This window comes from Bos taurus, chromosome 4, assembly GCF_002263795.3.
Source record: "Bos taurus isolate L1 Dominette 01449 registration number 42190680 breed Hereford chromosome 4, ARS-UCD2.0, whole genome shotgun sequence".
Classification (NCBI taxonomy): Eukaryota; Metazoa; Chordata; class Mammalia; order Artiodactyla; family Bovidae; genus Bos; species Bos taurus.
The window spans coordinates 7,560,019-7,582,529 of NC_037331.1; the positions used below are offsets into that span (position 1 = coordinate 7,560,019).

At 42.2% G+C, this 22,511-nt stretch overlaps 1 protein-coding gene across 1 annotated transcript in view; it reads right to left on the reverse strand.

Annotated features, from left to right (window-relative positions):
- The window catches only part of ABCA13 (ATP binding cassette subfamily A member 13), a 374,331-nt gene extending 356,052 nt beyond the window's left edge, over positions 1–18,279 (reverse strand). Inside the window, exons 1-4 of the mRNA XM_059886027.1 lie at positions 18,271–18,279; positions 17,994–18,114; positions 15,040–15,163; positions 687–841 (exon numbers count right to left, since the gene is read on the reverse strand). Of these exons, the coding sequence (XP_059742010.1) occupies positions 687–841; positions 15,040–15,163; positions 17,994–18,114; positions 18,271–18,279 (409 nt within the window). The remainder of the gene's footprint in view (positions 1–686; positions 842–15,039; positions 15,164–17,993; positions 18,115–18,270) is intronic.
- Between the last annotated feature and the right edge of the window lie 4,232 nt (positions 18,280–22,511).

Below are 22,511 nucleotides of genomic sequence, written 5' to 3' on the forward strand. Positions count from 1 at the left end.
AAGTGATGCCAGTGCCTCTGAACACTGAGGACATGCCTGGGTGCTTGGGTGTGCAGATGGCTTCACTGGAAAAGCCGAGACACATTGCTGAGACAGGCTGGACTTGGGGCCTACTTGGGACAAACATCTCCTGCAGTTGGGCTAAAGTATGAACAGGATAAAAAAGGCCACAATCCAACTGTCCTGAACATGATCCCTGCAGACTGCACCTCCCAGGGGGTGGGCAGATCACCCAATATGACCCACTCACCCGCCCCACCCTCGTCCCACTTAAGGGAGCCGGTCACTTGATCTCGCTCTCTTCTGGGCAGCAGGGGCCTCAATAAAGCCTCACCTGAATTTCTCATCTGGTCTCTGATCAATTTCTACTGACTTTGAGGAGCCCAAGAACCCAAGTTGGTAACAGAGCTGGACCTTTCATTCCCCCCGCACCAGTGACCACCCCTGACTGTCAGAGAGTGAGGGGCTGGAGATGCAGTGAATCACCAATCCTAATCAATGGAGCCTGCCGAAGGGAACCACCACAGAAAAAAAGCCCTAAACAATGGCTTCAGAGAGCCTGTGGTAAAAATTATATACCAAATATACTTACGGTAAAAATTTAAATGAATGTCTTTTGTTTTCATTAGCTAAATGAGCAACCCCAAGTACCAGGATGAAGTGAAGAGTCTGAGAGATTTACTTGCCTGGAGTCTTGGATCTTTCTGCCCAGAGTTTTTGTAAGTTTCTAGCCTTGTCCATCACTTCATAAACTTCCTGGGCAAGGTCCTGTATCTCTTTTAAGAAGGCCAGGTTGTCGACCTTCTGGTGAGGAGCAGCTGCAGCTGGGAACCTAGGAGAACTTTAAATAAATGAAGTAAATACCCAGGTAGAACTCATCTATAGGTGAGTCTCCTCAGCAGTTTAAGGTTCTTGGTACCAAAAGGCCCAATTGTCCTCACTTGAGCCTGTGCCCATTTATACCTCCTCCAATGCCCCAACAGCCCACTCTCCTGGACCTTCATCCATAATGGACTCAATCATTAAAAAAAAAAAAAAAACTTGTAGCAATAAATGCTGGAGAGGGTGTGGAGAAAAGGGAACCCTCTTACACTGTTGGTGGGAATGCAAACTAGTACAGCCACTATGGAGAACAGTGTGGAGATTCCTTAAAAAACTGGAAAGAGAACTGCCATACGACCCAGCAATCCCACTGCTGGGCATACACACTGAGGAAACCAGAACTGAAAGAGACACGTGTACCCCAATGTTCATCACAGCACTGTTTATAATAGCCAGGACATGGAAGCAACCTAGATGTCCCTCAGCAGACGAATGGATAAGAAAGCTGTGGTACATATACACAATGGAGTATTACTCAGCCATTAAAAAGAATACATGTGAATCAGTTCTGATGAGGTAGATGAATCTGGAGCCATTTATACAGAGTGAAGTAAGCCAGAAAGAAAAACACCAATACAGTATATTAATGCATATATGTGGAATTTAGAAAGATGGTAACGATAACCCTGTACGCAAGACAGCAAAAGAGACACAGATGTATAAGAACAGTCTTTTGGACTCTTTGGGAGAGGGAGAGGGTGGGATGATTTGGGACAATGGCTTTGAAACATGGATATTATCATATGTGAAACAGATCGCCAGTCCAGGTTCAATGCATGAGACAGGGTGCTCGGGGCTGGTGCACTGGGATGACCCTGAAGGATGGGATGGGGAGGGAGGTAGGAGGGGGGTTCAGGATGGGGAACACGTGTACACCCATGGTGATTCATGTCAATGTATGGCAAAACCAATACAATATTGTAAAGTAATTAGCTTCCAATTAAAATAAATAAATTTATATTAAAAAATAAAAATACTGTCTTTAAAAAAATAAAATAAAAATTTTAAAAAACTTGTCCAGGGACACGGTCCAGTGACTAAGAATCCTCCTGGAAATATAAGAGATGCAGGTTGGATCCCTGGGCGAGGAACTAAGAGCCCACATGCTGCGGGACAACTAAGCCCGTGCAGCTCAACTAGACAGTCCCTGCCCCACAATGAAGACCCGTGTGCCACAACTGAGACCAGACACAGCCACATCAATAGTTTTTTAAAACCTTGGCCAATTTAAAATGAGAAAGTTATTGGCACAACACTGTAAATCAACTATACTTCAGTTTTAAAAATAACAATAAAAGGGACTTCCCTGATGGTCCAGTGGTTAAGACTACGTGCTTCCACTGCAGAGGGCACAGGTTTGATCCCTGGTCAGGGAACTAAGATCCTGCATGTCTTGCAGCATGGCCAATAATAATAATAATAAATTTTTAAAAATGAAAAACAATACAGTTAGAAAGCTGTCCTCAGTCTGTTTATTATCTGTGAGGCTCAGTCGTTTTATATGTTTATTAGTCATTTCATTCCTCTCATTGATTACACCGCATGCCTCAAGCAACATGCCGGGGGTCAACACAGCAGTGAGTGAGGCCCTGCAGGTGGAAGAGGCAGGAGGAGCCCCACGGTAAACGCCAAGTCCAGCCAAGAGGTGGGTCAACCGTCCCGAGGCTCCGTTGAGCTGGGGACGAGCAGGAAGGTCTGGGCGGGCAGAGGGAGCCCAGCAGGGCAGCCCAGAGACAAGTCTGTGTGTCTCACCCCTGATTTTAGACCCACTTGGGCATTATGAAGATGGGGCGTCAGGCAGAGGGGCTCAGGGGGATGTCCAGGGAGCACTGGGGGGTGCCTCCCCAGGAGAGGTCAGCTGTGGGTAGAAGCAGAGGAGCCCCAGACAAAAAGGACACATGTCAGGCCAGGTCACAAGGACTAGCGATCAGGAGGGAAGAGGGCCGTCCCCACTGGGTGGTCAAGGCCACAGCCCCGTTTTCTGCTGGGATGTCCCCTGTCCTCTCATGTTTGAAACACAGCTTCCCTTTGTCATATTTATAAGAAATATCCTCTCCCGGTTTGTTTGTGTTTTTTTCCCTTTAATTTTATGTTGTTTGTTTAGTTGCTAAGTCGTGTCAGACTCTTCTGCGACTCCAAGGACTGTAGCCCGCCAGGCTCCTCTGTCCATGGGATTTCCCAGGCAAGAGTATTGGAGGGGGTTGCCATTTCCTTCTCCAATTTATTTCAGCCTTGAATAATTTTACCACTAGAAGATACTGAGGAATGTAAACTGTGCCAACAATAATGTCCATCAGAGCAATGATCTAAAAGGGTAAGATCTAGGACCAATGTAAATGTCAAGTTCTAGGAGAAGCGTTAACATAACATCACATGCTTATGAAAAGATTTCCTTTCATCTTTAAAAATGGGGTTCCAGGAAGCAGACTTCCACAGAAATGGTCAGAACTGAGTGGGAGTCTGTGAAGTACAGACTTTGAGTCTGCCTCCCACCCTCGGCCAGGAGGCTGCCCAGGACTCTGCATTTTAACCCACCCTCCTAGTGGTTCTAATAGGGACGATCCTGGCTGACTTCATGATGTGGGAAAATACACAGGCCCCGGATGGTCCCCCATGCTAAAACCAAGACTTAACCCCCAACCTAACTGCAGGTCGGTTTCCCCAGGAAAATAACCCTGTGGGATGTAATTTCAGTGTGAAATTCTCTGATCAACACCAAGGAGGTGGTCCTTTCCATCCCCAAAGAAAGACGGTTTGCCACATGGACCCTCTCTTTCCACACAGGAAGGTTGCCTAAGCTTGAAATGCTCTTTTTTGCTTGTGAGGTTTTTAAAGGCAAGACAAGGAGCCCTCTCTACTGACCAGATGGGGTGCTGCTCGATTCATGAATCATTTGATACAGCCAATTCAACCTTTAAAATCTACTTGTGAATTTTTGTTTTTAGCAACACTCTGTAGTTCTAATTTAAAAAATGATAAAACTGCTGTTTTTTCTTAACTTTATATTAATACTTGTCATATGTGGAGGAAAAATTATTTTTCATGACTGAGAAAGAGAAAACATTCTCATGACCTTTAAAATCAGCACAATCTACCCTCTACTGCACTCCATGGGGTTGCAGAGTCTGACACCACTGAGCAACTGAACTGAACCCTATCTACATCCATTCTCAAATTCAGTGGGAACTTACCTTAGTCAGTAAGAAACGACTGATTTAAAATAAAACAAGGAATCATTTCACAAATTGCTGGAAGCTTGTTTAAGTAGGTGTGCAATTACTTTTAGCACATCAGAGGAAAAAATAAGTAAAATTGGGAGAAATTTTTCCCGATTAAAAAGTTATAGATCCAATTAGATTTTTTAACTCCCAAACCTTTTATTATATAAATTCTCAAACACTGTGACTGGAGGAACGGTTGTCAACAGGTAAATCTACCTGCTGCATCAGCCCCCCTGGGACATCAGCCTTTAATTGTCACCACCTACAAGGAAGCAGAGACTTCCCAAGTGGCTTAGAGGTAAAGAACCCACGTGCCAGTGCAGGAGACACAAGAGACATGGGTTTGACCCCTCAGTCGGGAAGATCCCCTGGAGAAGGGAAGGACCACCCACACGAGTATTCTTGCCTGGGAAATACCATGGTCAGAGAGCCTGACAGGCTACAGTCCATGGGGTCACAAAGAGTCAGACATGACCGAAGCAACTTAGCACACACGGGGAAATCCCAGGGCTGAAACAGGCATTGTGCGGAGACCAATTTCCTCCTTCCCAAGTCCAACTCTTTCTTTGGTCTTTTTATCAGGTGACATTGGACCCTGCCAGGTATCAGAGGAGCCGTGAATGGAAGAGCGGACAAAGGAGATCTGATTCAGGAAGACAAGAAAAGGCCACCTTGCAGGTGGCCCTCAGACCAGTAGGAAACCACCCTCTCAAAGGGCCCCGAGCCAAACGCTACGTCCAGCAACCCCCGTGGGATTTCAGTGAAGGACCTGAGGATGTCAGAGGTGGGAGGAATCACTCAGGCCCCTCCCTCAGTTTGCAGACAAGGAAACTGAAGCCCTCTGAGGGTCCCCAAAGCCAAAATGTTTCTCAAGCAAGGTCTCCCTTAGAAAGTCATCATTCAAATAATGGGATCATAACCCTAATAGGTTATGATTTAAATAATAAAACCCTTTATTTGGGGGGCTCCAAAATCAGTGCAGATGGTGACTGCAGCCATGAAATTAAGATGCTTACTCCTTGGAAGAAAAGCTACAACCAACCTAGACAGCATATTAAAAAGCAGAGACATTACTTTGCCCACAAAGGTCTGTCTAGTCAAGGCTATGGTTTTTCCAGTAGTCATGTATGGATGTGAGCTGGACTATAAAGAAAGCTGACCACCAAAGAATTGATGCTTTTGAACTGTGGTATTGGAGAAGACTCTTGAAAGTCCCTTGGACTGAAAGGAGATCCAGTCCATCCTAAAGGAAATCAGTCCTGAATATTCACTGGAAGGACTGATGCTGAGGCTGAAACTCCAATCCTTTGGCCACCTGATGCAAGAACTGACTCATTGGAAAAGACCCTGATGCTGGGAAAGATTGAAGGCAGGAGGAGAGGGGGATGACAGAGGATGAGACGGTTGAAAGGCATCACCAACTCAATGGACATGAGTTTGAGCAAGCTCCAGGAGTTGGTGATGGACAGGGAAGCCTTGCATGCTGCTGTCCATGGGGTCACAAAGAGTTGGACATGACTGAGCAACTGAACTGACCTGAACCCTAATAAGGTTGCTGGAGGGTTAGCAGAGGGAATCTATGTAAAATCTTAGCACAGAGTCCAGCTCCCAGCTCTCTTTAAAGGGCAGTAATAGGGACTTACCAGGTGGTCCAGTGGTTACTAATCCACCTGCCAGTGCAGGGGACACAGGTTCAGTCCCTGGTCCAGGAGGATCCCACATACCACAGAGCAACTAAACCCGTGTACCACAACTACTGAAGCCCACACCCTAGAGCCCACAAGAGAAGCCACTGCAATGAGACGCTCACACACTGCAATGAAGAGCAGCCTCCGTAATCAGAGAAAGCCTGTGTGCAGCAATGGAGACCCAGTGCAGCCAAAATAAATCAGTAATTTTTACAAACAAAGGACTGTGAAACAATTTTAAAATTAAAAATAAAGGGCAGAAATAATACAGCTGATGTTGGGACAGACACAGTTTCAGCCCAAGAGCTGCAGGAAAAAGCAAGCAAGATAAAAGGACTGTTGCTTCTATTACGTGTGTGTGTGTGTGCTAATGCTTCACTCTTTGTGACCCCATGGACTGTAGCCCACCAGGCTCCTCTGTCCACAGGACTCTCCAGGCAAGAATACTGGAGTGTATTGCTGTGCCCTTCTCCAGGGGATCTACCCAACCCAGGGATCACACTAGCCTCTCTTACATCTCCTTCCTGCACTGGCAGACGGATTCTTAATCACTAGCACTGCCTGGGAAGCACTGTTTCTATTATAAATTCTGCTAATGTCTGTTACTGGGATCTTCCCCAGTGACTCAGTGGAAGAATCTGCCTGCAATGCAGGAGACACAGGAGATGTGGGTTCAATCCCTGGGTCAGGAGGATTCCCTGGAGCAGGAAATGGCAACCCAGTGCAGTTCTTGCCTGGAAAATTCCACGGATGGAGGAACATGATGGGGTATATCCAGCCCATATGGGTCACGCAGAGTCAGACACGACTGAGCACACATGTAAATTTTTCTCATTCATTTACTGCCAAGGCACAGTCTAACAGAATTAGGATTGTTTCTTAAGACAGCCAGATCCCAATGCAAAAAAGTAATTCTCTTAGGAACTGTCTTGTCTTGAATGCCCTTCAGCTGCCTTGTGGCCGCTAAGGCCAGCCAGACCCCTCCCTTCACTGCCCACCAGTAACCCAGGACAAGTGCTGACAAGCAGAGTCTCAAGGATGTAAAGGCTTTTGAAACCAGTAATCGATCTGGAGTTTAAAAGAGAGGGAAAGTTAGAGAAATTCCCAACTGAGGAAGGAAGAAATAAAGTAAAAAGTCTTTGGCACTTTCTTTAGATCTATTTTTTTTTTAATCCATGTCCACCCTGGAATTATTTGCTTTTCCTGGAGAATACAGCTCTGAAGCTACATGTGACTTAAAGATGTTTTTCCTGTTAAAAAGATCACCTCCAAAGTTATTGCCTTATTGTCCCTCTTGGACCCAAACAAGCTTTGTGTCTTACCTACAGAATTAATATTCATGTTTTTAAAGGTTGACATAACTAGTTTCTCAACTGTTCCTTGAACCAACTTTGTCATCCTACTGATCATGTAATTAATGAAGTAACACTCAGTGATATATCTGTTATACAAAAGACATTTTTAATTTTTTGAAAATTTACCTCTGACAGAATCTATACTCATTCCCCTACATTGGATGTGTAGAATCTTAACCACTGGACTGCTAAGGAAGTCCCCCCATTCCTATGTTGATATTGCCCAATAGTTACATAAGATCTCACTATTTGAGGAACAACTCCCTTTACGTCTATAATTATTTCAAAATGAAAGTTAAAGAAAAATAAAGTCAAATAATACATGATAAACTCAGGAAAGAATATTTACAACTCATACAACAGATGAAGGATTTAACTCCTTAATATGTAAAGAGTCTCTAGGAATCAGGAAGAAAAATAATAAATGAGAAGAATTGACAAAGGCCATGAAAATAAGTATAAATTGTACAAAGATATAAAAACAGGTTCAACATCCTCCATAATAGGGAAAACCCAATCAAACATGCACCAAGATATCATTTCTCATCAAGAAATTAATAAAAAATCAGGTTGGCAGAAATCTAAAATTTCAACCAGACCCTCTATTGGCCTTACTAAAGAAAGAGATAGCCTCATATTTCAAAAGGTAGAGTGCAGTATATTATAATCCCTATATAGGATCGTTTGCAAAAGGCCATTAAAATAAAAAATGCATTTTTCTCTTGACTTGAAATTCTGCTTTTAGTAATCACTCCTATAGATACATCTACATTAGTATGAAAATGCACAAGCCACTAGAAAAATATAACAAAAAGGTACAGTTCATAAGTCAATAATAGAGAAACATTAAAGGATACGAAATATTCAATTTACATAGACAAAAGCAACAAAGAGAAAAATAGGAATACAGAAAGATGGCAAAAGAAGGAAACAAAAGTAAATCCAATATAATAAAAACAAGTGGTCTAAACACTAAAAGGCAAAGACTGTCAGACTGAATAGTAAGAAAGAACCAACTCTACGCCATTACATTTTAAAAATAAAATTTAAAGATGGCCAGAAAGTAAAAGAGGTGAAAAAAGATATATCATGTAACACTAATCAAAAGAAAGCTACAGGGCTTATGTAAATACCAACAAAATAGACTTCAAAACAAGAAATACAACCAGGGATAAAGAGATTATATTAACATATCATATAGTATGTATTATAGTATTTTAGATAATGGATATAGTATAATGCATATAACATATTGTGTGATATATTGCATGTACAATGTCTTTTATGCATGTCTAATAACTGAGATAACTGGATTAAGTTATACAATGATAAATGAATCAACACAGAAAAGATTGACTCTAACATGCATGCACTTACACCAGAGCTTCAAAGTAAATGAAGCAAAAATCAGTAGAACTGAAAAAACAGAAAAAGCCACAATTACAAAGATTAGAAATCCTTTCTTGATTATTTATAGAACAAACAAAAAATCAGTAAAGATATTGAAGATTTAATGCCACCCAACAGTACTTTGGCCACCTCATGCAAACAGTTGACTCATTGGAAAAAACTCTGATGCTGGGAGGGATCGGGGGCAGGAGGAGAAGGGGACGACAGAGGATGAGATGGCTGGATGGCATCACCGACTTGATGAACGTGAGTTTGAGTGAACTCCAGGAGTTGGTGATGGACAGGGAGGCCTGGCGTGCTGCAATTCATGGGGTCACAAACAGTCGGACACGACTGAGTGACTGAACTGAACTGAACTGACCTGAAGCCAAGAGTAGGGAAAATGAGGAGACAAGGAGGGGTGAGCTTTGATGGATACAGGTTTGTTTGTTTGTTTGTTTGTTTGTTTTGAGTGATTCAACATTTTCTATAGTTGATTGTGGTGATAGTTGCACAATTCTGTAAATACACTAAAAACTATTGAATTTTATGCTTTAAATGTGTCATTTTATGGTATATGAATTAAATCTCTATAAGGCTATTTTTTAATGTAATCCTCATCAAAATCCCAGCAGACTTTCATGTATAAATAAATAAGCTGATTTTTAAATATATATGGAAATTCACAGATGTGCTAAAATAATTTTGAAAAAAAGGTTGAAGGACACATATAGTACCTGATTTCAAGACATTTTCTCTAAAGCTATAGAATATTGGCCTAAGGATAGTCGTAAAGACCATTGAAATAAAAGAGAACAAAAGCAGATCTACATGATATTATTAGATCAACTGGTTTTCAACAAAGGTGCCAACTATATTTAATGGGCATATGTTAGTATTTTCAACAAATGGTATTAGAACTACTAAACAACCAAATGTAAGATAAACTGCAACACTTACATCATATACAAAAGCTAACTCAAAAATGCATCATACACCCAAACAAAAGTTAAAACTATTAAACTTTTAACAGAAACTGCAGTAGGTAATTGTAATGATCTTCAGTTACACAAATATTTCATTGTTAGAGAAAAATACAAAAGAGACAAACAAGACATACAGAGGTCCAAAAAGCACTTGAAAAGATGCATCACTATTAGAGAAAGGCAAATAAAAACTACAATGAGATAGCATCTTACAGTGGTCAGAATGGCCACCATCAAAAAATCTATAAAAAACAATAAACCCTGGCAAGGGTATAGAGGAAAGGGAACCCTCCCACACTGTTGGTGGGAATATAAATAGGTGCAGCCACTGTGGGAAATAGGATGGTGGTTCCTTGAAAAACTAAAAACAGCTATCATATGACAGCAGCCCCACTCCTGGGCATGTATACCCAGAGAAAACCATAATTCAAAAAGATCCATGCACCGCAATGTTCACAGCAGCACCATTTACAATAGCCAAGACACGGAAGCAGCCCAGCGTCCATCGACCAATGAGTGGACCCAGGTGAACAGAGAAAGAAGACGTGGTGCATATATACGGAGGAATAACACTCAGACATAAAAGTGAGTGGAATAGTGAATGCCATTTACAGCAATTTGGGCGGACCTAGAAATTGTGATACTGAATGAAGTAAGTCAGACAGAGACAAATATTACATAGTGTCACTTATATGTGGAGTTTAAAAAAGGATACAAGTGAACTTATTTATAAAACAGGTAGACCCATAGACATAGAAAATGAACGTAGAGTTACCAAAGGGGAGGGGAAGAGAGGGATAAATCAGGAGTTTGGGATTAAAATATACACATTACTGCATATAAAGTAGATAATCAACAAGAACCTACTATAGTTCCTACACTAGAACTATACTCAGTATCTTATAATAACTTATAATTGAAGAGAACATTTAAAAAGGGATACAGACATTTATATATATCACTTTACTGTATAGTTGAAACTAACACACCATTGTAAATCAACTATACCTAAATTTTTTTTAATTTTTTTAAAGCATAAACCAAAACAGAAAAAACTGATAACTGAATTTCATCAAAATGAAAAAAAACTCTGCTCTTCAAAAAAAGGTCACAGACTGGAAGAAATATTCACAACACATTTTTCTGATAAAAGATTTACAAACAAAGTAAGTAAAGAGTTCTAAAAATGCAGTAAAACCAAAAATTACACAATAAATTGTTAAAAGATTTGAACAGGGAACTTCCCTGGCGATCCAGTGGCTGAAGAATCCACACTCCACTGCAGGGTTCGATCAGTGGTGGAGGAACTAGGATCCCACATGCCATGCAGTGCACTTCCCCACAACCACCAAAAAAGGATTTGAACAAACCATTTATACACAGAACGTCAAACAGCCAATAAAGATATGAAAAGATGCTCAACATCATCCATGATTAAGGAAATGCAAACTAAAAGTATAATCAGATCACACTCAATAAAAAATATGCATGGCTTTTAAGCAAAAATATTATGAAGCTATAAATTAAATGATGTGTCATTTAACCATGGGACTTGATGCAATTCCAATCAAAATGCCAATAGGGTTTTTTCATTGACCTTGACAATGAATTTATAAATTTAAATGGAAGAGCAGAGACTTCCCTCAAGGAGCAGAGCAAAATATGTCAGACATCAGATGTCAGACATTATCATAAAAAAGACACTGAGGAATAGTTCAGGGATGGCCTGCTGGACAAAACAGACATTGGAAAAAGGGCACACAAGAGGCTTGACACGTAGACCCTCGGGACTGCAGATCAGGGCAAGATGGGCGATTTCCTTAAAGAGTGCTACAGCAATCACTCATCCAAATGGAAAAAATCTAAAATGGATCACTATGACATCATTCAAAGACATAAAGCCCAGACGGATGAGAGATTTACACGTGAAAGGAAACCCGTACTTTTGGAAGATAATGAAGATAATGTAGGAAGTTATCTTCATGGTGGTTTAGTTGCTAAGTCGTGTCCGACTATTGCAACCCTGTGGACTGTAGCCCACCAGGCTCCTTTGTCCATGGGATTTCCCAGGCAAGAATACTGCAGTGGGTTGCCATTTTCTTCTCCAAGGAAGTTATCTTTATTAACTAAAGAGATAAACATGTTCTAAATATAATCCAAGTTTTATGGAGAGAGGAACACATCTGATTCCCCAAGTTCTTGAATGCCAAAGAGAGGAAGCTCAGCTGGGCCTGGAGGGGGCTCCTCGGGGGAGACCCACCCACACGCAGCCAGAGGATAGACCAGGACCTCTGGGTGACCGCAGGTCAGAGAGGGGGGCTCCGTGCCCAGGGAAACATCCCTCACACGTGCTGAGCCAGCGCTTCACTGAAACACGGGAAATTCAGGGCCTGAAAACACACCCAGGACCCTGCAAAATTGTCTTTCATTGTGGCTTGTTAAAGCCAACACTACAGAGACAGAGGAATGGCGTAAGGACAGGGACTAAGCTGGGATTACGGCTGGGAAAGCCCGAGAAAGAGAGCAGAGAAGGTTCATCGCACAGCGGGCAGACCCTCCAACTGGGCAGGAAAGGAAGCGCCTTCGCTCAGCGGAAGCATCTGTGTCACCGTGGAGTGGTGCGGACAGTTTCCCGTCTGTGATCACCCTAACTGTGACCCCTCTTTTCTGAGGCCAGGAGGGAAGGGAGATGGGTGAGAGCCTGGATCAGGAACCCGCAGGCTTTCTGCTCTGGTGCAACAGGTGTAGCCAGAGAATCCACGCTGCTCGGAGGCCACAAGGTTTCTCCCCATGGGGAACCTGGACCACGGGGAGCAGCCTGCCTCCAAAGGCTGGAGGGTGGGGACAGAGTGAGAGAAAGGAGGCCCCCAGGAGAAGGACAGGGTATGGGAAAGGGCCACCTTACTCCTTCCTTGAACTTGAGTCCTCCCTGCTGTCAGAGGAGTCGCTGATGAGACAAGCATCAAATTCTTAGCTGCTTTGGTTGGAAAAAGATGATTCAACTCATGGCAAAGGGGCTGGACCCTGTGATCAGGAAAACTATACACTAGAGAGGCTAAAGCTTGGAAGGCACTCTAAAGAGCATCCCAAGAGGGAAAAGCCAACAGAGGAGAAGCCAAGAGGGAGGCGGCCGCAGTCAGGGAGCAAGTGAGATGTACAGCAGGAGGCCTTCCTGGAGTGAGGTGGAGTCCACGAGATGGCTCTCGGGGGATCTGGGTGTATTCGAGGAAGAAGAAAAATTAAAATATTGAAGATAAGAAAGTGAGAAGAGTAGGGAATAGTCAGGAACAGTTGGATGGAAACCCTTCAAGGGGCTGGGATGAGAATGAAGGACGGCCTGGCCTGGTGAGCAGTTCCTGAGGGTCCTGACAGTGAAAGGGCGCAGGGGGCAAGTTCAGACAGTGTGTTCGCTCCATGAAGCACTTTCCATTGCTTTTCTGCCATCAGCTTGACTGTAAACAATGAAGAGCGATTCCTTGTATTTCCACGCAGTGGCAATACCCACTTAATCTGTGGAGTCATGATCCATGGTTCACGATTCCAACTCTGAAATCACCTTTTAAGTGTTGAGCATTGGCTCTGTAATAAAACCAGGAATCTGAAAGTGGATTTTCATAATCATAACCTAGATCAGATGAAATTGGGGATCTCTGCCAAAAGTGAACTTTCCCCAGGGAGCAAACTCCTGGAGATGGTGAAGAACAAGGAAGCCTGGCATGTTGCAGTCCATGGGGTCACAAAGAGTCAGACATGACTTAGCAGCTAAACTGAACTGATCCTAGATCAGATGAAATTTGAGATTCCTGCCCAAAGTGAATTTTCCCCAGGGATCACAAAGGGCACAGAAATCCACAAACTAGTTAACTGTGATGTTTAAATAGATTTAAATTTTGCTTTCAGATATTCATAATCTGAGACAATTCTCAAAAAGTGATCAGAAGTGAATTTTTAATTATGGTTTTGGGAGTCCACTGAATTCATCCTGGACCAACATGAAAACAGTGAGAGCCTCTGAGTGGAGGGGGCAGGTCCGAGGACAGAGCCCAGAACCGGGAGGGACTTCTTTCCTGCTCATCAGCGTCCAAGGCTCTGAAAAGTACTGTGGTTCTCAGGATGTGGGGAGAGGTCTCTGCAGGCTGTGTGACCACATGTTCTCAGTAAGTGCAGGTGAGGGTGTGGAGTGGCCTGAGAGACAAAGGCAGAGCTATTCTCTGATGTGGAGACTCCAGTGTCAGTGTGACTGCTGGAGCCAAGGCCATAGGGATGGGTGAGTGCTAACTCCCACCGCAGGAGGGCTACCCCGCCAGCACTTCAACACTCACGATGTGGAAGGAGGGGAGTGAGAAGCAAATGTGGAGACATTAAGTAAATTGCTCAGAAGCACACAACTAAGAAGAGATGGGGTCGATATGGTTTGCGTGCAAAGCCCCACTTTTCCCCCTTCAAGGACACACAAATTTCCCACTCTAAGTGACGAAGAGATGTGAGAGAGACCTGAAACAGAGACGCTGATCAGCCTCAAACACTTCTCATTTTCCCAGAAAGGCACTTTCTTTCCCAAACATACAAAAAGGCCAGCATGTATTTCAGGGTTATAACTTTACACTTTACTCTCTAATGGTTTTCTTAATATCATATGTTTATATTACCTCTCTCAAAAAAAATGTAAGCACCCACCCTTTAAAAATATCATACCAGATGTGTCCAAAATTACCTAGAAGCTTTGCATTCTCTTGTAACTTACAGTTGAAAGTTAAAGATCACTTATGTTTGCATGCTTTACACTTCAATGTCATAGACGGGTCAACAGCAGGAAGGATGGAGGAAGCAAAGACAGATGATTCACATGTGAAAAATTCAAACTATCTGATGACTCAGCTGCTTCTTTTCATTTCTAACTCCACTGAGAGAAGTTTCCAGAGCCTTCAGGGAGCTCTGAGTTAAAACCCTTCTGTATTTTGACTCTTCTCACATAAAATACCTCCCATTGCTTCTCTTTTTAGTCTTTGGTGCCAGACTGCTGCCACAGGTAAACACAGGCCAGGCTCAGCATCCAGACTCACGATGGCTACTGTCACCTGGTCCAGGTCAAGCGTATCTCAGCTGTGAAGAGATGCTGGTCCAAAATAGCACAGTAGGAAAAGCCAGTGGGTAACTCAAACAAATACTTGTTTTCAAGCATTTGGTGCCAAAAATGCATAGTTGGCCAAGAGGGTAATTTTGAGGTCAGAGTTTTAACCTACAGAAAACAAACTAGGACAAGCAAAACGCATCTGCTAATCAGCAATCACTTTGTGACTCTTGGAACAGCTGTGGAAAGACCTGTTACTAGAAACGAACCATTATGGAGGTTGTTTGCATGTGAGTCTGAATGTCATAAAGCTGATTTCCTGGTGACTCTAAATTCTGTGTTTCTTATGATGGCTGGCCCACCCCAAATTATTGAGGCTGAACTAAAAGCCTCATGTCAGTTCTATTCAGGAGCTTCCCGTGAAAAGGATGTTTGTGTTTCTCTTACCGAAAACGCTGCTCCATAGCCCCTTCATAGCTTGTGTTCCTGCACCTCGACCCGGTGTTGCAAAGAAGGCCTTGGACAAAGGGGAAAACACCCCGGCTGGGCAGATCCCGGGGTTGCAAATAGCCTGGATGTGGATACAAGGCAGAAATGAGTCCATACGACTGGTCCCAGAAATGGAATACCTAGTGAGTTCAGTAACATGTGATATCACGTTATTACATTATTAGTCCTGTTGTTAGTTTATTTTTATTTTTACTTATTTTTTTAATTTATTTTATTTTTTAACTTTACAATATTGTATTGGTTTTGCCATATATGAACATGAATCCGCCACAGGTATACACGTGTTCCTCATCCTGAACCCTCCTCCCTCCCTGTACCATCCCTCTGGGTTGTCCCAGTGCACCAGCCCCAAGCGTCCAGTATCATGCATCGAACCTGGACTGGTGACTCATTTCATATATGATATTATACATGTTTCAATGCCATTCTCCCAAAACACCTCAGCAACCCAACAGGAAAAAGAAAGGACAGAAACCTTTTACATTAACACCTTTCCTCCAGGGCCTACCCACAGGCTGCAAAGCAGGACGGCTCTGCCTGGCCATAAGCACAACTGCGTGAAACTCCTCTCCCTGCTCAGGGAGTGTCAATACCTCGTCATTCAACCTCACCTCCAGACACTGTGAATAGGCTGTGGGTTGGAAGAATCAGAGCAAACACCTCCTTTCGTCTCATATAAAAGCGGAGGAATTCTTGGATTCTTAAGAACTTGAGTGTGGTTACTAAAGGTCATTTAACGCGAAGATGTTTAGAAAAACTGGATAGGATCCAAGGGCTTTCAGGACAAATGGTACAATAAACCACTTTCTGGAGAAAAGAGAACCCTCCCACGCGGTTGGTGGGAGTGTAAGTTGGTGCAGACACTGTGGAGAGCAGAGTGGAGGCTCCTCAGAAAACTAAAAATAGAATGACCATGTGATTCAGCAATCCCAACCCAGACGTGTGTGTGTGTGCGTGCTCCGTCACTCCAGTCTCGTCTGACTCTTCACAACCCCATGGACTGTAGCCCACCAGGCTCCGCTATCCATGGGATTCTCCAGGCAAGAATACTGGAGTAGGTTGCCACGCTCTTCCACAGGGGATCTTCCCGACCCAGGGATGGAACCTGCATCTCTTATGGCCCCTGCACTGCAGGCAGGTTCTCTACCACTAGTGCCACCTGGGAAGCCCCGCCTCAGCACCCTTTGGGAAGTCACCATCTTCCACATCCTTCAAAGCTTTTACTCATCTGAACCTGTTTGTTCCTCCAGCCACATGTCTGCTTCTCATTCATATAAACTCCTTTTCTTCTGATCTTCCCCCATGCTATCTGGTCTGCCCAGATCTGTCCTCCCCTGAACTCTTTCATCTGACAAAGATTCACATTTGCTAACTCCTCAGAACCCCTTCTTCAGAACGGAGCAGCCACTTCTCCTCTGTGCTCCTGGTACCCTGTATGGAGTCCCAACATGACACTATCTCACTGCATTATCATAGTCTGACCCTACAGTAAGTTCTGGAAGGACAGGAAAAATACTGTGTCTACCACTTCATCCTGAGCAAAGCTTGGACACAAAGGCACTCAAAACATTATTTGCCAAATGAATAAATACATTAATTTACTATTTTGAATAGTGACATACTATTTCAGATAAAAGTCACCCCTTGATAATTTCTAATCATATAACATTTTTAGAATTAACCACATTATCCATATTTCAAGTGAGCATAAGCATGATAGGAACAAAATAGGCAATCATTTCTCAAGGAGTGTTGAGGTTTAAACCAGATGAACTAAATGGTCTTTCTGATAAAAGACCTGGAGTAGAGGAAGTTATTTATAATGGTTTCTAAACACTTTACCACCATCGTTGTCATTACCATCACCACCACCAATATCATCATCACCACCATCACCATCATCTTCATCACCATCAACACCATCACCACCACCACCACCATCACCATCATCACCACCATCACCATCATCATCACCATCATCACCATCATCTTCATCACCACCATCACCATCATCTTCATCACCACCATCACCATCATCTTCATCACCACCATCTTCACCATCACCATCACCACCACCATCATCACCACCATCACCATCACCACCACCATCACCATCATCTTCATCACCACCATCACCATCATCTTCACCACCACCATCTTCACCATCACCATCACCACCACCACCACCACCATCATCACCACCATCACCATCACCACCACCATCACCATCATCTTTATCACCACCATCTTCACCATCACCATCACCACCACCATCACCATCATCTTCATCACCACCATCTTCATCATCACCATCACCACCACCACCATCATCACCACCATCACCATCATCTTCATCACCATCACCACCATCATCTTCATCACCACCATCTTCACCATCACCACCACCACCACCATCACCACCACCATCACCTTCATCACCACCATCATCTTCATCACCACCATCTTCATCATCACCATCACCACCACCACCATCACCACCACCACCATCATCACCACCACCACCACCACCACCATCATCACCACCATCACACTGGTAAAATGAAATGCATCTCCCCCACATTTACCTCTTCCTCTACTCTTTCTATGTTTATAATGACTTATATACCTATATCCTGAATTGAGACAGCTTAATTTAAGGAGTAAATCTATCTGTTAGATTGGGCAAATGTGAATATCATTCTTAAGAGAAAAAACCTAAATAGATGCCTACTGGCATATATCCCAGAAATAGAGGTATAAACAAGAGAACCCTATCCATTCATTTCACTCATGATTCAGAATTTATAAAGAACAATAGAAAAAAAAAAAGAATGCTGCATTTTCTTCTCTAGATGTTGGTCATCAAAAAGTATAATAAAAATGAAACTCACAATTGTCTCTGTGTCTGGGAGGTTCTTGAAAACGAAGTACTGTCAGAATCATGAACAGGATACAAGGCCAGAAGAATTCAGCCAGGGAGAGCACCTGGAAAGTTGTCCAAAAAATTAGTGTCTAAATAAATCACAAAGCATTATGAGATCTCCCCCTGTTGAAGGAGGGTTCGTAGGCCAGAGTAGGCTTCCTTTAAAGGAAGTCATTGTCATCCTTCCTGTGTGTACCTAAGAACAATCATTTGAGAAGGGCCCCACAGAGATAGCCCCTGTTCACTGTATCCATATCCACAACTGTCAGCTCCTTGTCTTTCTCCTACCAGACCTGGCTTCTGTTCCTCCCCTTTTTCCTCACATTTTTATTTATTGAAGAACTTATGACATTAAAGAAATTAAACAAATAATTTCATCCATATTTCTCACACTCCAACAGATTCACTATTTTTATTTTTCTCATTTCTTTAACATGTCTGACTTTTCCATCCAAATAGCTATTTTTCCAGGGTTGGTGGTGGCAGACACTTGGTTTCATCTTATGAATATTTTCACGTGTTGCCACACACTGTATTTAACTATCATCTTACTGGTAATGTAACATTCTTACAAATGAACGCATCATAATTTACATCTTTTGTCAATAAATTTTTTTGTAAAAGTAATTTTCTTTTAAATCACTTTCTTGAGATTGGAACAAACTCTGAAAAGTCAGGTTATTGGAGTCAAATCTCTTGACACAGGTGGCAAAAGAGCCACTCATACGGATTGCGGTTATTTGTATAATCCTGAATTTTCAAAGTCAAAAGAAAAGGAACTAACATTGATACACGGAATTTAATTATTTAAGAAGGAAACACCCAAAGAATAGCCTAATGAAAAATTAATAGAAAATCCTCAATTATCACAAGATTATTTTTATTGCCAACATTCTTCACTTGGTTTCTGGTGCATAATGTTTTCTGTTGGCTTCCACTCAGTTTATAAATACAAAAGTTTACAGCCAGACACAGACCAAGCAAGGCACAGATCAATAATGGCACAGACAAAATCCTAAGAATCTGCAGGTTAGGAAGTTAAGGATGCTATCAGCATGAAAAAGCATGTCTTGTTCTTTCAGACTCCAAAATCATGATGCTTTGAACTAAAGTGAGCTTCCTGTCACTTTACTGCATTGGTCTTTGACCTACCACAGCCCTACATCCTAGGCTTTGGTCCCAGCCTTTCCCCAGAAGTTCCAGCAGACCTTCTTCCTGGTCACCTGTGTGACCAGGTGAGCACATGTGGTCTGAAACCAAAAAGACAAAACTCAGGTGGGAAAGAATGTTTCCATCCCTGGTGTAATTAAAGAAGAAAAGAAAGCACCCTCTTGGAAATGAGACATGAGGAAGTATTTCTCGTGCCAGAAACTGTATCCTTATGGAAAGTTCTCTGAGAAAGTGCTGAAAACCAACACCACCCACCCTGATAAAAGAGAAATGTTCAAGGGAGGGCACCCTCTGGCTCAGTTCAGTTCAGTCGTGTCCGACTCCTTGCGACCCCGTGGACTGCAGCACACCAGACCTCCCTGTCCATCATGAACTCCCAGAGTTTAATCAAACTCATGTCCATTGAGTCAGTCATGCCATCTAACCATCTCATACTCTGTCGTCCCCTTCTCCTCCTGCCTTCAATCTTTCCCAGCATCAGGGTCTTTTCCAATGAGTCAGTTCTTTGCATCCAGTGGCCAAAGGATTGGAGTTTCACCTTCAGCATCAGTCCTTCCAATGAATACTCAGGACTGATCTCCTTTAGGATGGACTGGTTGGATCTCCTTGCAGTCCAAGGGACTCTCAAGAGTCTTCTCCAACACCACAGTTCAAAAGCATCAATTCTTTGGCACTCAGCTTTCTTTATAGTCCAACACTCACATCCATACATGACTACTGGAAAAACCATAGCCTTGAATAGACAGACCTTTGTTGACAAAGTAACGTCTCTGCTTTTTAATATGCTGTCTAGGTTGGCCATAATTTTGATCCCTCTGGCTCAAAGGATAGTAATTAAACCAAATTAATTGGTCAAACACTCTGCAGAAGAACTTAAGTCACCTGTTCATTCTCTGTAACAAATGAGTCATTTCTTGAAGTACAGGGATGGTGGGGTGTCTGTAATTAATTCTGGCTAAATATAAATGTGCAAGATTGAAACTATACCTCATATTAAAGAATAACTTGACATCATTAGGAAGAATAAATACATAAGTAATTGGGGAGGTTAAAAAAAAGTTAGTACTAAAATTTTTATTATTAATAAATAATAAAATGTTAATAGCATTTTAAATAACATAATAATGATAACATTTATTATACCTATAATATAATTATTTTGTTATTAACTTTTTTATTTTATAATTTAAATAATAATTAAAAGTAAATAATACAATGTTAAAAATAAAATAATAAAATTTTTACCAGTTGAGCCACCAGGGAAGCCCCCAATAATATAAGACAGCCTTTTTTTTTAAAACAAATAAATATAAAGAAAACTGAAAATGGCTCATACAGTCAAAACTCATATAGACCCTTCTATTTCAACATTCATTTATCTGGTTGCACCAGGTCTTACTTGCACACATGGCATCCTTGGTCTTCACTGTGGCATGTGAACTGTTAGCTGCGACTTATGGGGTCTAGTTCCCTGACCAGGGATTGAACCTGGGCCCCTTGCATTGGGAGCACAGAATCTTAGACACTGGACCATCAGGGAAGTCCCACCCTTTTTGATATTATAAATTCACAAATAGATACATGGTTAGGGTATTCAAAAAGTACAGGAAGAATACAACCATTCTCCCAAAAGATTTACAGTTTTCTTAACTCATTTTTTTACAAATATAAATAAATGTAACAAGTATTTTTAGAAACAATTTTTTTGGATCAGTACTTGTAGATCAGCCCCATTGTTTTTAAAGATGACATAAGAAGATATGGTAAATTTTAATGTATTTAACCAATCACCCAGTTATGGAATTTGCAAAGTTTTCTGTTCGGCACCAGTGCTATTGTGAGCTTTCTGTACATTTGGCTGACTTTTGCAAGTATATTTTTGAGGTAGCACTGTTAAATAAGATTTTTGAGCCAAAGTATGTATGATTTTTTAATTTAGATTTTAATGGGTAGATATAACCAAAGACCATCAATAAAAATATTTTCTCCAACTTGTTTATATTAGACTTTTTATTGTCTAAATCTTTTTGAAATATTTATTTATTTGGATCTTAGTTGTAGCAAGCAGGATCTCTCCTCGCAGCACATGGACTCTCTAGTTGCGGCTCGAGGGCTCAATAGTTCCAGCACTAGGGCTTAGTATCTCCACAGCATGTGGGATCTTAGTTCCTCAACCAGGAATTGAACCTGCGTCCCCTGCATCACAAGGCAGATTCTCAACCACTGGACCACCAGGGAAGTCCCTTGTCTAAATCTTTTAAGCAATCAGTTTATCAATCTTTTTATTTTTAGTATCTAGATTTTTTTCTCTACACATAAAAACCACCATAATTTAAAGGATCTTGTCAAGGCCAAATTAAAATAGGCAATGGCAACTGTGAAATTATAAATATTTGTCATCCCAATCATAAAATCAATGGCACTTCTCTAGTTTCAAATGAGAATAATACTTTAAAAAAATAAAACTCAACCGCTCTCTCCTTGTGAGATGGCCCACACTCTGCGGGGTATGTTTCTCTGTAAATAAATCTACTTCTTATCTACCAATAAATAAATTGGTAGACTTATAATTGAAAAGTTTATCTGTAGATCTTGAAATAAAAGTAAAACTCCAATTAAACGTAAAATTATAGTAACTCAGTTTTTTTTAATTTACAAGCCAATCAGTGACCCTCTGAGAAGCAACGGTAGGAAAAATCTGCCACTGGTCTGAATGTGAACTTCCCTGTTTCAGAAGAAAACGATGGCCGGCCCAGGTGTGCTGTGCGGCTATGCCTTGTGAGTGAGTGACTCACCTCCTTTCACAGGACTATTCCTCCACAAGCGCATAAAAGCAGCCTCCCCTGTCTCATCATATTTTCCTGTCATGTTTTTCTCTTATGTGTTGTTATTATCCTTGACTCTTGCTTTCGGGTTAATTTTTGTACTTCCCCAGGTCTCCCACGCTGCAGGCCCCCTGGGCACGGCTTCTTAGCAGCAGGAAGGGGTCCCAAAGCTGTGCCAGAGGCAGCCAGAAGGAGATGCTGCCGGAGGCCCCGCTCTCGAGGAAGACAGCCTTATGGAAGCCCCACTAGTGCTCACGAAACAGGGACCGCTCTTCCAAACCACCACAAAGTCCCCTCTTCCTGCCGTGAGTGCCAGCAGAGAAGCTCTCACCGGAAGTGCCCAAATGCCTGTTCTGTAGCCCACATCCCACATCCCACAGTGACGCTTATGGGAGCTCTGCCCTCAGGCCCCTCAGAATACCACGGCATTTGTGGGGAGCCCTTAACAACACCTACACACAAATGTACACATAAAGGAGCCCTGGGTGAAA